Source organism: Labrus bergylta, chromosome 23 (genome assembly GCF_963930695.1).
Source record: "Labrus bergylta chromosome 23, fLabBer1.1, whole genome shotgun sequence".
Classification (NCBI taxonomy): domain Eukaryota; kingdom Metazoa; phylum Chordata; class Actinopteri; order Labriformes; family Labridae; genus Labrus; species Labrus bergylta.
Window position 1 is genome coordinate 6,146,113 of NC_089217.1, and position 18,082 is coordinate 6,164,194.

General features: G+C 41.0%; 1 protein-coding gene across 4 annotated transcripts in view; it reads right to left on the minus strand.

Moving 5' to 3' along the window:
• anks1b (ankyrin repeat and sterile alpha motif domain containing 1B) overlaps nucleotides 1–18,082 on the minus strand; it is a 192,489-nt gene that overhangs the window by 61,633 nt on the left and 112,774 nt on the right. For all 4 annotated transcript variants that reach the window (XM_065951463.1, XM_065951465.1, XM_065951462.1 and 1 more), the window contains exon 13: nucleotides 9,235–9,421. In XM_065951463.1, the coding sequence (XP_065807535.1) occupies nucleotides 9,235–9,421 (187 nt within the window). The remainder of the gene's footprint in view (nucleotides 1–9,234; nucleotides 9,422–18,082) is intronic.

Consider the following 18,082-nt stretch of genomic DNA (forward strand, 5'->3'; position numbering starts at 1 on the left):
TGCGACGTTTACGCAAGAGGTTTCTTGCCCAGCGTCCAGGAGAAAAGCCAGAGAAGATGAGAAGAGTAGCAGAATAAGCTTGAGAACAGGGTTGAAAAGCTTGAATGTTAAAGGAAAAGAGTGAGTGGGCAAAAGATCGAGGAGAAAAAAAGCAGAGACAGAGGTGGCGCAGAAGGCTATTTGACTGAATGGAAAAAAACTGAGTTTAAGTGGAAGGCCAAATGAGTTATGAAGAGGCAAAAAAAAAAGAAAAAGAAGAAGGTCTGATAAATGGCAGTGAGTCGGAGGGAGAGTGAGGGGGCGAGCGGGGAGCGCATAACAGTGACTGACGGGCAGAAAGAGAGAGAGAGAGAGACTATGAGGGGAATGAGCGCTCTGAAAAAGTGGCTGGAGAAATAAGGGGGTGACAGGATGAAGAATTAAATGACGAGGGGCGGGGAGGGGCAGGAATGAAAAAGTCAATATACACAGCTGGAGGTTTAATGCAAGAATGGGAGGGAGAAGAAACTGGGATGATGGGAGTTAAGAGTTGATCTGTCATTGATAGAATGTCAAAGATATTCTATCTGCACAGTCGCACAGCAGGCTACGAGAAGATAAAGATGTTTGGACAAGGGGTAAAATAATAATTATTTTTAAATCTCAACCTTATTTATTTTGGATTTTCACACACATTTTTGCACATGCTGCATTGAAAAACGTACAGAAACTCTTTTATTCCCACTGCAATACGCATTTTAAACAAGGCTAAATAAGCAATGAAGTTTTTTGAATCTTTGAATCTTGAATCTTGAAGCTGCCTTCTAATTTCTAATTTCAGTCTGTAATTATCTTTTTTTTTGTTTGTATTCTATAGTGCATCTTTTTACAGTGTCATGAGTTCCTTGTATCTCTTTTGTCAATGCCTGTCTGTTTATTGTAAAGACCTTTTTGATGCTTTGTTTTTAAAAAAAGGTGCCTTACATACAACCTTTTGCTTTTGCTTCATCCTTACCTCGAGTTTTGTGGTAAAAGACTAAATGGACTGTGAGCCTCTGAATGTGCACCAACACTATAAAGACAGCACACTGTCTCTCATACTAAGGTTTTTCCTGTTGTGTGTGTGTGTGTGTGTGTGTGTGTGTGTGTGTGTGTGCGTGTGTGTGTGTGTCTGTATGGTGGCGTGTCAGGCTGGGAGATGATCCAAACATCTGATAGAGCGGTGTTCATCGCTCCGTCTCTCGTGGCTCTGCACTGACTGTTATTAAAAACTACAGAGTAATATCTGAGCTGTCAGTCATCTCACAGATTTAAGAGTGAGCCGAATTTCTAGAGCGCTGCAGGCCTGGATAAATCACCATCAGCTCCCGGGGTCCTCAGGCGCTAAGCCGACACTCTGTAGTCTTTGCTAATAAACCCCTCATCAAGATGGGGGCTGCTTGGTTTGGGTTGCTGATTTGAGAACGTGTTAAAGCAACAGGAAATCCGCTATATAACTTGTAAGAGTAGAATCAGCGCTGCCTTCAAGTGCTGCTGTAAATGCCACGATCATTACCATAAAGTGTAGAAGCTATGGAGAGAGAGTTCTAAATATAACCGAGACGTGACGATCGTCAGCCACAGTGAATGCCAGCTCTACATCCAGTGTGCATGCCAGACTTACATACACCTAGTGTTTCATGCTCAGGTTCCTGATCATGAAGTCAAGGTTAGTCTGAGCATAACTAAATGATCATGTTATTACTATTAAACTTCACGCTCTAATCATCGCTTTATCTGTTTAAAATCTTGGACAGTGGACAGTGGTCATCGGAGCTTAAGCTACAGTAACAGGTGCAAACAGGTCAGTCTATACTCGCCCACTGTGTGAGGCAGAGAGAGAGAGAGAGAGAGAGAGAGCGAGAGAGAGAGAGAGGACTCCCTGCTGAGTGCATTACTTCATGTCTGATAACCTGTATGTATCTGAAGCAGCCTAAAGGCGGCGAGGGGCCGAGTCTGCAGATATTGAATTGTGTGTGTGTTTGTGTGTGTGTGTGTGTGTGTGTGTGTGTGTGTGTGTGTGTGTGTGTGTGTGTGTGTGTGTGTGTGTGTGTGTGTGTGTGTGTGTGTGTGTGTGTGTGTGTGTGGCATGCACGTGCAGTGTGTGTGTGTTTGTGTGTGTGTGTGTGTGTGTGGCATGCATGTGCAGTGTGTGTGTGTTTGTGTGTGTGTGTGTGTGTGGCATGCACGTGCAGTGTGTGTGTGTGTGGCATGCATGTGCAGTGTGTGTGTGTGTGTGTGTGTGTGTGTGTGTGTGTGTTTGCAGCTTTTCTGGCATCTCAGTATTAAATCAGCTCAAAGGAAACCTCATGTGTGTGAGTTCCTGCATGTGCAGTCATTTTGCTTTAGTGTGTATGTTGTTAGCTGTTATATATTTATTTATATATTTGTGAAATGCAACACAAGAGTGTCAGGGAGACATCATCATGAATACATCTCCATCATCGTTCTTCGTATTTTATTTTGGAAGACAAGGAAGATGGAGACAAAGAATATCCATACAGTATATTCTAAACTAAGAGAAATAGTCTGATGAACACAAACATAACAAATTAAAGAAATGAATGAAAATGTGTTTCCAGATGTTTTAAAAACGTTGAGGAGGTTCAGCAAATTTAGAGCGATGTGGAGCTGTTGACTAGGTTTAAATTTCTCTTTCCTTGACCGTGAACAAAAGCGAATGTGTCACAAATCCAGCTACACAAATGCACACAAGTTCTCGCTGCCACTGCTGCTTAATGCAGTAGGATGACTTTTTCCTCTGTATCTAAATGAATTCTGTTGCTTTGTTTGTTGTTTAGAAACAAGTCTGTGTGAGCTTTGTTTGGTTAATAAGCTTCAAAACATGAGTCACCATCACCTAAAGCCATGCTAGCTGCTGAGTGAGGCTGTGCTCAGGCATTTTGATACTAAGCAGGCCATTGTTTCCCACACATTGATGATACTCGGGCGAGTCGCCCAGGTATATTTACGGCCACCCAAAGTAGGCTATATTTACCGACCTTTAAAAAAAATCCATATATAACCACCGTCCAAAAGAGAGAGAGAGAGAGAGATGCTGACGTCAGGTTCTGCCAACTTATTAGAGCAAAGAATGATACCTAGTTGTAAGAAATCAATTAACTTATTAGGATTTATTCCTCTGGTAACAAAGATTGTCTGTCCACTTTTGATAGGATTCCTCCAACAGCCGTTGACCCCGCCTCCCCTTATCAAACACAGGCTACACACTAAAATCCCCCAATCTTAGCGTGACTTGTTAGCACAACTGCCTGAGGTGCAAACTAAATGATACGAGCGCACCAAGAACGTGTGATCAAAACCGTCCCGCTCTTTAATTAATTTGTGGTGTTAATTAGATCTTCGTCTCAGAGGGGGAAACTGTTTGGAGTGGCAATAAGTTGAAACACTACAAGTCTGCTCTGCATCAGGGACACGCCGATGCTGCTTTATAGTCGTTTGTCTTAACATGAGGAGGAGAGAATATTAGGAGATAAACAACTGTAGATTTAGTCTACCTTTGAATTGAACGAGCACTTCTCTGTCAACAAAAACTCATGAAATGAAGATTCAAAACCATTTATAATGAGGCTTCTTTTAAAAGGGCTAACAATGAAATGTACAGTATGGTGCTCTAACACAAACAAACTCATAACACAGTGAAAAAACTATGAACACATGAAAATTGACACAGTTTTTCCACTTTTCTCCGTCTATCAACTTTGACTTTACAGGCTGTATTTTTTTCTTGATTGAGTGAAGAACACTTATTTCATTACACCTGCATTCAGCTTAACCACGGGGTGTTTCACATTCAAACCCGGGTGGGAGCAGCAGGGAGAATTCCTGTCATTGTGCATGTTTGCTTCACTTATGCTTTGATTATAATGAAATATGCTAATGGTCATTATCAGGGGCCAGAAATAGCTTTCATTAAGCTTCATTCTTCAAATGCGAAAGTAAGTGGCTTCAAGGGACAAAGCCGAGCATGTAACATCAAAGTGTGTGTGTGTGTGTGTGTGTGTGCGCGCTGCAACTCCTGAGGGAAACATTTGGCTCTTAAGCAGCTAAATACCTCATTATGTGTTCAAGCTAGTTACACGCTTTGTCTGTGCAGTTTGATGCATGGAGGCAGTATAGAGTTGCTTTACCTGAAGTTTTCAATGGTAAACAATTGGCTGGTGCTCATAGATGAAACACTTTGAGAACAGAGCTTGACCCACTGTTTGTAAAGAGAAAAACATGAATGCTTGGTACAACTTTAAATGTCAAAAAAAGGGAGAAATAGACTAACACTGGGTTCTCGCTTTGTGAGTGATACACACAAGTGTAACATGCCACCTACAACATGAGTGTTTGGTGTGTATAAGAAGCTTTTGCAGCACCTTCACAGCTGATTTAATAGACACCTGCAGATCTGCGCCTGTGTGTCACTAACTTGTCGCAGGGGCCACTGCATAATTCATGGAGGAACGGCCCGTGTTGCATGCGCTTTTGCATAGCACTGCATTGCACTTGGCGCTCTGCTCCGAGGGCACTGAGGGAATATCTCCCTGAGCGATGTCCAACATTACGTAAAGTGGAGCTGCGGAGCATCGGCAGCAGCACCGGTGATGGATCAGGTTTATAAATAGGCCTACTTTTTATCCAGCCGCCCACGCAGGTGGATGACACCTGCATACTCTGCTGCAGGGCCGAGCATTTATTGTGTAAACGCTGGGTTGGTGTGGTGAAACATTTCAGGATTGAAGAGGAAGAAGAAGGAGGGAAGGATGTGAAGAAAGGGAGGAAATACCTTTTTTGGCGTGCAGGGGGAGAGCAAAAAAAAAATAGTTCTCTTCACTTTTTTGTCCTCATTTCTCTCTCCAACCCCCTGAAATCTCACATTTCATTCTCTGCATTTTCCTGATTTTCATTCATCGCCCCTCCTCCTCCTCCTCCTTGTCCCCCCTGCATGGTTAGACTTTCACTCTCTCTCTATCTCCCTCACCCACTCTCTTTTTTTTCCACTGGCATCCTTTGATTTCTCAGACTCTTCGCCTTCTGTATCCACGTACATATATGCTCCCCTCTTTCTCTCATTCTCGCTCTTTTCCTCTCTCTGTAAGCCACTTGTTACCATGGCAACTACACAATGGGCCTTATAAAGCTAATAAGAAGAGAGAGCAGGATGAGCAGAGTAGCAGAGGAAGAAGGGGGAGGAGGAGGAGATTTTTTTTTTTTTTTAATGGAAATATAAATGGCTGCCAATCTATTCCTGTGTTTGAGCTTTAGGAAGAGAGAGAGAGAGAGAGAGAGAGAAACAAATAGGTGTACATATACACAGTATTTAGAGTATATCTCAGGTTCTATCATAATGCTCTGCCTAACACGTGTTTCTAGAAGTTGCAGTGATCAGACAGTGAGTGCTGTATCATCTCTTAGTGTTTTAGTGAATGAAGAGGTCTTGTGTTTGACCAGCACCAATCGTAACAAATTAAAATACACTCAGACAGAATTAGAGATACACATCTTTCCTGGTATGTCTGAAGTTGCAGCATTTTTTCCATCAAAAGTTGTGTTTTACTAAAAAGGGAATGTTTTTTCTGTTTTTTTGAATTGAGAAAGATCACAACAATGTTTGCAAGAAAGTCTTTACAATAAATGCAGGATCAACTCAAGAGTTTAAATGTAAGTTGGACACATTTAAGATAATGTATCTTTCAGTGTTTTTTGTGATTAAGTGGGTACAGCAGAGCGGTGATTAAACAGCACTGAATTTAAGTTCATTTCCTGGGCAAGTTGAGCTTCATTCATCTGCTGTTAATAATCTTTTTTTTACTATCTGTTGTTTGTCTGGCTTTATGGTAGACACTTTAAAGTGCTTGAACAAGTTGACGATGGAGAAGGGGGAAAAGTAGCGAGTGTATACAGTAACGGGACATTTTAGCATACACTGCAAGTGAAATGGATTATTTTAGTAAAGTAGCGGCTTTAGCTCGTTGAGTGCAGCCGGTCTACTCCCCACAAGTTCTTACATGTTACAAAGAGCCACTCACACAAGATGCTCTGAAGCCTACTTTCCCGCAGAGTACTTAACATGTAAAAGTACTGATAAGTAGTACTTGTAGTGCTGTATTACTATTTATAAAAAAAACATTTTGTAACCAGCCAGTGTAAAAACTGGAGACACCACGAGTGTCACTATGAACGTTTTCTTCTTAGGACCAAAATTCTTGAATTTAACATCCAAATAAAGAATAAACAATGGTGATGAAACTGTGTGATCAATGTCCTCAGAAGACATCAGACACACATCAGCGTCAGGCTCAGGGAAATAAGACCCTCTTGTTACATAAACATAGAGGCGATGCTTCAATGAGAATCACAGACGAGGATCATTCAGTCAGTGTCTGCTTGTGCGCGCACCTGTGGATTGATAATGAATGTGAGCCACTACACACATCAAAGTCTAGCTGGGCCACTGAACTGGATGAAACACACACACACACACACACACACACACACGCCTCCCGCCTGGTTGACTTCCCCTGCTTTCTCCTGCCGATGCCTGATAGCAGCGGGTGTGAGAGACAGTTGGAGTGAGAACCAGGTGAGAGAAGGAAGTATTCACCATCACATCCGCATATTACCAACGCAGAAGGCCACCTCTTCGCCATGACAACGAGGAATCTCATTGCTATGGTCACAAATGAAACATGCAAGCGGGTAGGAAAAGACACTAAGGAAAGAAGTGAAGGTCAGGAGTCGACCAAGAGTGACACGAGGACCTTGAAACACTTTCATGATATCCCAGTGACGTAAAAAACACTTGAATTTATGTTCTTCTTCATGAATACTATAATCACTCTGTTATTATAAGCTGCCCATATCTGGTGTATACAACGCAGTACTACCTCCAAAGGAGAGAAACATTTCCATATGGAGAGTGTTAACAGACATTTTTTTTTAATCATGGAGCTATATACAGACAAAACTAACAAATGCATGTGAATTCTAAACATGTTTGCATTATTTAGTACTTATGTTCCTACAAAATAAGTGAGAAAATGCCACATGTGCAGATTTAGCTGCCTTCATAATGAGATTCTTCAGAGAAAACACCTCCACTCGTTAACAGAATATCCCTTTTGGTGGAGAAACTTTAGACTCAGCAGGGGGGCATCATTAGATGAAAGTCTCTTCATGAGTTTCATGTGGTCTGACAGTGAGAGAGTCGCCCCACAGGACCAAGAGAGCGCCTTCTGCTGATGTCTCGGAGTCTAGTTTTTATAAGATATCCGGCAGAGATTTCCCTTGAAAGCGCTTGTTTGCTTCCTAATTTCCAGTGAAGCAGGCTTGAGACTAATTTACAAAATAAGAGTCATTTTCACCTCAGAAAACCTCTGAAGTGTCCCTCTACAAAGGAATGCCTTTTTTTATCACATTAAAAGTTTGTGAATTTTTAAGGTCAACCCTCTTTATGTGTATTATTTATGAATTAGGCCTATACTGTAACATTCTAATTCACACCCCTGAACAACAGCAAACAGTCTTCATGGTGATGACATATAAACATATTTAGAACAAGAAAATCCTAAATCTGACCAACTTCACAGCCCCATCTACATTTATGGACGTTAACCTGAAAACATGAGTGAAGACCGGTGGTGCTAGCACCGCTAACATCCTGAAAGGTTTAGCCGTGTTAAATCAAATGATAGTTTTCTGAGTGTCATCTTACCTTTAGACAAGATGACTTGTCTGAATATAAGTGACACAGACATTGGTAGCCAGGAACATCCATAATATGCCAGGACTCCCTTGAAAAAGAGGTTTTTAATCTCAATGGGACTTTGCTGGATAAATAAAGGTTAAATAAAAAATATGAATTGTGTTTTCTGATATTTCCTCAACGCTAAACTTGATGTCCTCTAACCTGGCAGTAACAGCAGCAGCTGTGTCATTAATAAATCATGTTGTGTGGCCATAGATTTATCAAACCCACCTGACTTGATTTAAAGGTCAAAGCTATGTGCTCAATTTTCCTTGCTGCTTATTTCAACCTTTGGTTCCTAAACAGGCGACACTCATATCACTGGGAACGTTTAATTCAAAAGAAAATGCGCTAAATTACCAAATGTATTTATGGAACTTATGTCATTATAGTTTATTTTTATTTGTTAATTTCTAATCTTCCTCTGAATCCCCTGAGAGAAATGTTTCATCTCTCCACTCCCTCCACAGCCCACCTGAGTCCAGAGTCCTTTCTTAGATTTGTGGTTGGCCTCCGAGGTGTTTGCCTCTTGGCTCAGTTTTCATGTTTGACAGGAGGAGAAATATGATTTCATTTTCCGGGGACTCTGGGCGGGAGGATTAAAGTTTCATTTGCTTTCCGGGCTGAAAAGAGTTTAAACAACACTCAGGACAACAAAGAGAGAATGAAAGAAAAGGGCTTCAACAGCTGGGATAAAAAAAAGAGCAGCGATATAACAGGCAGCTGAATGGTTAAAGAACGACTTCACAAGTCAAAGAGCATTTCAGAGACGTTCAATATATTGACCGTCAGAGTAAATGTGTATTTTATGAATAATTGATGCCCTAACTGAAGAGGGCTGACCAAACAACAACTCCCAAAGGCACCAGTCTTACACAGTAGATGTTGGATTTTAAATATTTCAAACAGATTTTGTGTTGAATAACCTCACTTCTTAATTTCACCCTCTGTCAATAACGACTCCGAGTGGAAAACAAACCATTAAAAACCATTCAAGAAAATACGACAAGTCGGAAAATCTCTAAATGTTTTCCAAGTTTTTTCACAAACTCCCTCGAAATGTGACTCAAGCTTATTTTCAAACCTTGTATTTGTTTCTTGAACGCTAATATTTGCTGCTTTTGGTAATTAGCTTATTTATATCTAACTAATCATAATCTGTTTTTAATTCATTAGACAAAGGCAAGCGAGCTGAATTTGTAAAAAGGGGGCAATAAGAAGTTCTGATTTGACTGTTTCCTGACATTTAAAGGCCTACAGTATCGAATTCAGGAGCTCTGACAGTATAAATGTTCTTACTGTGATAGTTCCCTTGAGGAGGTTTCCCCACAGTAAGGCTGAAGATCAGGGACTGAATGTATTCCAGGAGGGCGAGCGCCACTCACTCTCACTGCTGCCAGGCATGCCATCTGTGACGGTAATTGCTTTCGCCCCCCTCTAGTCTGTTCATTGAGTCTCACCTGTGAGCTGACAGTCGTCGTTGGAGCCTGCAGAGTCCTCCTGGTTGGGGCTGAGCGGGGGGCTGGCAGGGGGGCTGGTGCTGAAGCTGGCGTAGCCCAGAGACGAGCTGACCTCGCTGGGCTCGCAGCTGTGGTTGACCGGCCGCTGGACGTCCAGGGACGAGGACAGAGAGGTGCGCTGCTTGGGCTGAAGAAAAAAGAGAGACCAGTAAGAACTGAGGTTGTTTTCTTTGAATGGTCTTTGTCACAGGAGGATGTTACCTTAACCAAAGTCTTCCTATAAACCCATCTTTATTATGTGAACCCTCTTTTGTTCTTTCCTTTCAGAAGTTGTGAAGTTTTGTATTTCTGATTCGCCTCTAAAATGAATACATTTATTAGTATTTCAGTTCTGCACCTTTTCAGTCACAGTGTACTTTCTTTTAGGTGACTCAGTTATGTTTGTCCACATATAGATTTTTGTTGTTTTTGCTCATTTCAGTGTTTGCTGCGATGCCTCCTTAACCAAAAGTCCTTTAAAGAAGGAAGATGTAACAGAAATCTGATCACATTATGGAGACTTGCATGAAATTTGGAACAAACACTCCTCCACACAAGGTGAATTCTTCTTCTATCATCCGCAACTACAACAGCAACAGCTTCTTCATCAGTATCATCCCACAGAATGTGGATGGTGTCGCTCAAACGCTCAAAAGATAATGCTTGAATCAAACGGCAGTCAGATAACCATTAAGTCTGATCAGTTGTGGGCACATAGCACTCACACAGACGTATTCACATCCATAGAAACAGATTATTTACGTAATGTAGAAGCTGTATTTAAAGTAACACAAAAGAGAGACAGAAGTTAATGGAAATATGAACAGAGAGAGAGAGAGAGACACAATGAATGCTAAGAGCGAGTGAGACAGAGTGAGACAAAAAAGCGAGGTGGAGGACAACAGAAACTGTAGACTGGCATCTGGTAAACACATCTTACATAATGAGACATTTGCAGCTCTTAACAACCTGCTGCTTTGCTTCACAAACAGCTCAGGCAGTCAAAACCCTGCTGCTGGTGTTTGTGTGTGTGTGTGTGTGTGTCAGTGTGTGTGCATACATGTCGGAGGATGCAGGCAGAGTGAAAAAAATACAGTGAACCATAAAGGCAAAATAACATCCTGAAATATTAAGAGGCAGAGAACATGACAGAACGACCTTCAGAAGACCTTCAATGTCGTGTGTTTGTGACGTGAGAGAGTAAAAGTGAACCTTGAGGGAGAAGGAGAGGGGGCACAGGATATTAAAGGAAATGAAAGCAGAGGAGGAAAGGGGGCTGTGTTTTTTTGTGCATACTGCACACAAGTGGGGCTTTGAAGAGTCTTCAGAAAGACTGAAAAGCACTGAGATGAAAAACAAGAGCAAAGGGGAAATAGGTTGAACAAGAGAAGGACGTGAGAAATAAAGAAAATAGGACAGGATGACATGTTTTCATTTCATGGAGAAAACCAGGAAGGTGCCAGATTCGACGAGTGCGCATGGATGAACTGAAGGCAGAAACAAAGAGCAGGAGGAAGAAATGATGGCTGGAGGTGAGAATGTTAAGTAGCAGGTGAAGGACATGTGGTAAGAGGCAGTATGGGAAGGAATGAAGAAAAGAAACAAGGTGCACTACAGGTGAAAAGAAAAGGAGAAGCAGACATGTTCATCATTAAAAAGAGAAAGGTGAGGATGGATTAAGGCTGGGAGGAGAAACAGAAGGAAGAAGCAAATTAAGGAAAGAGGAGGAAAAAGCAGGGAGAAGGAGGTGAGCAAAACAAGGTTGAAGGCATGATGCAAGCTACCAGTAATAAGTCTATTTTGGTGTTTGGACTGTAAACACACACATAGGAATTATATGTGAAAACACAATCCTGAGGAAGAAACAGAAACGGTTTTTTTTCATAGTTTGCCAAATACGCTTTCTTTCTTCCTGTCAGTGGAGGGGATTGACAGCATGTTCATGTCTGGGTGATGACGCTAACTTAGTTTAGCATGACAGAAAAGGGAAAAGGGTCTAAAATCTAACACCTGAGAGGTGCAGAGTCCCTCATAACACTTCCTACAAACCGGAATGCGGCACGGACACAGCAGTGAGATTTCTTTTTTTTTTTCCCCTCAGTGGAGAGTTGGTCAGTTGGGAATAACACCAGATCCGCAGTATCCCCGCAGACACCACGGGATGTTTTAAGGACCAATGCATCAACAGAACAGGATCACAACATCCCAGAAATACAGTCGGGGGGGGGGAAACGACAATGATGAATGAGCCGAGCTGGGAATCACCCAAAACTGAGCAAGGGCAGCGAGAATACGCAGGCTTCCTGTCCAAAAACTTGATTTATATTTTTGTCCTCTTTGGAATCAAAAGTATTCATGACTTTTGGAGAGAGAAAAACAAACGAATATTAAAACCACTTAGCCTGCATCAAAACAGAACCTGAAGTGATCACTTTGCCGCAGGACAAAAAAAGAGCAGAAATTAATGAGATGAAACAGCAATCAACTGAGAATGATTGAACTGCTTTAGTGTGGTGTTTTTAAATGGAAGGGTGAGTCTGTGTGTGTGTGTGTGTGTGTGTGTGTCTCCTCTTTCCAGGCATCTCCTTTAAAGCACTTCAACTTTGCGCATTCATATCTCTTCATTCTGCACTTATCTCTGTTTTGTGTCAGAGACTTTTTTTTTTTTTTTTTTTTTTTTTGCTTCTGCTTCTTTCCAACAACTTAATGTGTTTTCTTTCTGGACCTCTGCTTAATAGGAGCTAACACACACATCAACACACACTGACACATGCAAGAAAACACACACACACACACAATACTGTAGTTTTTCGGCTGAGGCTAAGCATTAACAATGCAAACGGGCAGCGGGCTAATGAACATGTCGTGGCCGATTGGAAGGGGATTAACGAGCATAGACACACAATCACAACACAATCAAACACACACACACACATGAAGGCAGGCCCTCTATGCCTGACTAAACAACAGCAAAAGACATTTTCTCCGCCAGGAACAGCATCCCCAGGGGGGGGAAAACATGCCATTTAACACTCCACTAGTGCGTGTGTGTGTTTGTGCTGGGGTGCTAATAAATGACACGCCTATTAGCTAAAAGATGTAATTCCTCACCTCGATTATCTGAGAGAGTGTGTGTCTGCTTGCACGCTTTGACACGGGCTAATTTCTGTGAGAAACGGAGGAACTTTCTCCTCTAAATGATGACTACCAGGATAATCAGTTATCACAAAATGATCATGATTAAAGGGATCAGGGGTGTCTGTTTTTGAGCCATGCAGAATGTGCTGTACAAACCATGGCAGCAGTGCTAATAATAAATCATTAAAAGTATTAAAGAGGCTTGCCTTGAATCTAACTTGTATATAAATGTGACACAAGCAGGTTACTGAAAGTTAATTATGATACTTTTAGTTCATGTTTGCTGTTTTTCATCTCTTCTGTTAACTGCAGCCCAAGACTAACTGATTTTACATGTTAATGGTGTTTTTATTGCTGCCTATGGGTCTACATAGTTGAGTTGGGGAGGCCAATAGAGGCTATGTGGTAGGTATGGTGGCTGGGAAGTTCAAATCAAAATTACAAAGTGTGAAACAATTCTGCAAAGCCTGAGCCAAACTGACATTTTAGAAAACAAATGTACAAGATACAAAACCACTGGTTTTGTAAAAGCACTGATACAAATTTACAAGTTGGCAGAAACTTGGCGGAAAGGGAATGTACCAGGAAAGGCATCAAGACAGACTTTGTAATTTGGGTTTGAACTTCCCAGCCACCGTAGGTAGGATAGGAACCATTGATGTTGTTAAAAACAGATCCTTGGGTCTGTAGAAGGTGGCGATGATGTTTGGGTAACGGCTATGTGGTAGGTTATGTCACATATCAGTAGAAAATAGGGGCATAATAGGGATGACTGGTATCTTAACTGAGCTCTTCAATAGGGCTCAAGTATCTCGAGTTATTTTCTTTTTTTTCTTTCCCCCAGTGTTTTATTTCACTGTTCACAGAAAGATATAAGTCTAATCAGAGCAGAGAGCAGGGGAATAGAAAAATCAAAGTGGTAAACATCCTTTTACCAAATAGCAATCCTAAAACTATTTCATACCATTCTTCTCTTCTTGATAGATTTTTCATTCCCTCTCGTTTCTTCACAGCTTTTTCTTCTTCTAAACTTATTCAACTTTCTTTTGGAAAGGCGCTTCTTTTTCTTTTTTAAAGTTTCACACAGGTAAACCACTTCGGGGCTCTGATACTCTTTGAGGCCATCTCAGTGACATTAACATATAAATAGTGTTTCTCTCTTAAGGCTCAAAGATGGGTTATATAGTAGAGTGAGAAGTCTGGCCTTTTATGGCACACATGGACAGAGTCTATTTTGCCTTTTGTCAACAGTTAGAAATACTTCAGTAAGTATTATGTTATAGACATGAAAAAAAACATCTAACTGTACAGCTGACAAAGTTAGAGCAACATGGCCTTTGCATGTTATATTTTAGAGAAACACTCATGCTGGTCTTAGACAATACAATAAAGGGTTTTGGAACATACTGTTGGATCTACATTAACACTTGTGGCTTATATTTGTTTTTACTGACTTCATAAACGTCATTTAAATTAGCATGAATCAAGCACTTTTTATGATGTCAAAGGTGAATCATTCAATTTAGCAGTTAAAGGGAACAAACACAGTCCTTCGGCTCGGCTTCTTCCTTTCAAACTCATTTTAAAACCATTTGAGGTTTTCCAGATTATGAGGCCTCGCTTTGTCTTCCCTCCCATTATCTACTTTCACTCCACTATGTTTTCAGTGACACCTATAATCAAGCCAGAGAAAAAAGAACTTCCCTTTGTCCATAATATAAAACTGTGGGAGTGGGGAAGCTTTATTTTCACTCAGTTGAACCTGAAGTCATGAACCTGCTGTCTGTAATCTGTCTCAAAGTAATGAAGCTGTTTTTCTTTGTGCCACGTTTACAGCAGCACACACTATCTCAAATGTAGCGCAGAGACCACAGTTCTCTTGGCTCACAGCTAATGAGGTGGATGAACTGTGAGATTTATTAAAATCATCAAAATGCTTCGTACAAATCCTTTTAATACAGGAAGAATTAGCTCCGATGTGTAGCTGCCACAGGGGACTTTTAGCATTAGCTTAAGTCAGTTCAATTAGCAGCGTATGACCAACACCTCTCCTCTGGGGCCGCCGGCACTCTGCTGGCTGAGAAAGCAAATCTTTTTTCACAACCACACACACACACAAAGGTCTCCTATAGTTGTCGGAGTAACTTTAACACCCTGAGGTGGGGAGCAGAAAGCCAGCGGCTATGATGAGAAGAATGAGCTGACCACAGTAGGTGAAAGTAAATTGATTTATTTTCTCTACTTTCAGTATTTTGTTCGCACCTCCACAGAGCCAGCTGCCATGATTGTGATTGTTTATTGATTGTGTGTGCGTGTGTCTATTTGTACATTTGTGTGGTCCTTGCACGGAATACAATATTGGCTCAATAAAGAGCGGGGCGCACATAGAGAGTAATAAACACAGCAATGTGCAGCTCTGTAATAACATGACGTGTAATTACACACAGATCAGAGACAAATTTGCCCGAAGATTAAGCGACTGCAGAAACACTGTCAGAGGGCTCATCAGATGTCTGCGTGTGTGTATCCAGCACAAACACGGGCTCAGCGGCCGACTGATTGATGAGTGTGAACATATTAATGAGCTCTGAATGCCAAAGTGATTAGTGATCCGTCTCTGTAAGCGTGTTGGTAAGAACAAATGTAGAAGTGAAACCAAAAATACTGAAAGCTCTAGAAGTGAAATGCTTGTCAATAAATCAGAATCAGACATCAAGTCTTGATACAACTTAAGTTAGATTCATTCGGCTTCTATTTTGGAAATAAAAATAGCACACTTTTAAAAAGTGTAGGTCCAAACAATCCACCCTGATTTCAAGAAACTCTTCAAATGAATTTTATTCTGAGCTGAGACCGATTGAGGATGATGCTCTTTGAGTGACACGCTCAAAAGCATGTTGACCATAGTTATTTGGTGCATAAAAAGGAGGGATTTTTGTTGAAATGAAATGGGATGTAACCCATTTCTTAAAGCTCTTTACTGTATACACTCTGCTTTGTGAAAGTTGTGTCGTGTTCTGTACATTCACCGCTGAGTGCTGTATGTGTGTCTTTGCATTTCATCAACCATCGTGAAAGAGTTACATTTATTCTCTCCATGGCTCCAGAAAACATCAGAAACCAGTGAGCCTGCCTTATCTGCTCTCGTACGCTGCTTGTGCATCCAGGAAACCTATCTGCTCTCCCAGGCTCTTACAGTGTCATGTCCATATCTTGTATGTGCAGCAATAGATCTGAATGTGTGCAATGCATACTTCAGTATGTACACATTCCTGTGGAAGTGTGGGAAGAGAAGGAGCAACGATCCCTGTCATCTCTCTTATAGTCAGGACAAATATATGTTTTACTGCCGTATGATTGTGCAGCAGAAATGATTTACATCTATTTCTTTATGATTGGAAGAGTTGGATGAACCCAATAATACAGAGTATATAACATATTTCATAAGGCAGTCCAACGCCTTATATCATTGCAATGTAAGGGGATGAAAATCAGAAAGGATCTTAGCTTAGCTTAGCATAGGGGGCGGCACTAGCTCAGTCTGTAGGGTTTCTGAACAGGAGGGTCTCTGGTTATACCAAAGGATCAAAATATGGAAGTTGGTCTGGTTGCTGGAGAGGTTTCAAGTCACTTTCCTAGTACTGCCGATGTGCACTTGAGCAAGGCATTGTGTAGCAACCCCACTCTGACATCTCTCCACTAAAGCATATCCACAGGTCTGTGAGAAGCATGTCGCTCAACAACAGAGTGTAAAACAGAATTTAAGTATGTCAAATTCTAAAAATCAACTTTTATCAAAACTTAATGCGTACCAACAGTAGGCCTGGTGTGCACCTCTCATTCATCGTCATTGAGTCACAGAGCTGAGCACATGTGTTTCTAAAAGATAAAGATCCTTGACATTCTTTTGAAAAATCCTATGAACTCTTCAAAGACACTTTGAACCATCTGGAACCAAACAAAGACGACACATCTCATTCAAACCACACGCTCCATTCTGCAGAGGCAAGGAAACACTACAAACATGAACAAACAGTTTGACAATCTTTTTTTGTTGTGCCGATGATTTTATATTCTTTGTGTACAACGGGTTTGAAAAGTTGGAGGATTGTTTAAACCCCCCTTAAGTGTCATAAAATGAGGTTATGGGTTTTTCCAAAAAAGAAATACAGGGATTTATCTTTCATAAAAACGGGATGCTTTGGTCTGCGACTCTGTGTACAGCTAATACATAAAGGCACAAAATGAGGCTGTTCTAATGCAACGGTCTTGAATCAGGAGGCTACTTTATGTAACAGGGTCTTATCTTCAAAATGCATTTAGACGACGGGGCTGAGGGTACATTGTCTACGCTCTAGGGTCTAAAATGCAAAGAGGTCTGTTGTAAGTGCAAACACAACACCTTAAGTAGTGGTATTGAATTAAACCACTTAAGACACTCAGAAAAGGAAAAAAAGCTCCAAAGTAGGACACTGATGCAAAGAAAAGCTCCATGATGCAGGGTTTCTCTGTCTGCTTGGCTTCTTCTCCATTATTCCCTCATTCTCCGTGTTCACATCCCATCTGCGGAAGAGTGTGACCAAGAGCTCGAGCAGATCTAACACGTCCTGCCGACAGTTTGGACAAGAAGCAAGAGATGTGGGAAATAAAAAGGCGACCCAAACATTAAGCCTCACATGGTGAGCCGGATCTCTTCATGCTCTCACAGAGTGATCCGCACGTCTTTATCAGCGGCCAGCTTGGTGGAGAAAAAAAACCCCACAGCAGCAGCATTAGCGCCACATGAGCTGAATAATTTCTTTTAAAACCGGATTTAAAAGAGATGAATTACTCAGAGAACACATTTTTTATTTAAAGCAACAGCCTCAAGGAGCCTAGTCACAGTGGGAGGGGGAATCACACTGTAAAAAAAAAAAAAAAAGAGTGTTAAATTAGGAATTGACTGAGTTATTTCGCTGATATTTAAAGGGAATCATACCAGTGGGTTACATAAGTCTACTTGTGTGAGGTCTAGTTTGATTGGGTAATACATTCAAGGTAAAAAACAGTGTGATTTAAATAAGATAGAAGGATCGAATGTCAAATTTATTGTAAGACATTCAATAACTAACATCTGCTCTAGGTACAAAGAGACGAGAGCACACATCCTTGCATCCTTGCATCCTTGCATCCTTGCCCTGGCTGAAAGCCCAGAACAATTCGGCCCCAAGATATATTTCTGACCTTTGAACTCCCCATGTACTGTCACCGGCTTTGAGATCCTATAATGCTGCTCTCTTGGTGATTCTCAACTCTAGATTAAAAAACAGAGGTGACAGAGCGTTTTCCACCAGAACCCCCAGACTCTGGAAAAACCTCCCAGAGGAGATTAGGACGGCCAAAGTCGATATCATCATTTAAGTCTCTTCTTCAAACACACTTTTAAAGTCTAGCCTTCCTGTGATCCTCTATTTTATCCTCTCACTTCATCTGTTCTGATTGTTTTTTTATTATTATGTTTCATTCCTAAGTTTTTATTTTTTTACTGTTTATTCTGTAGAATGTTTAATTGATGGCACTTTGATTCCTTATTGATTTGTGATTAACACTTTCATGATTCTGTTTGTTGTTTCATCCTGTGAAGCACTTTGTTAACCTTGTTTTGGAAAGGTTATATTAATAACATTGAATT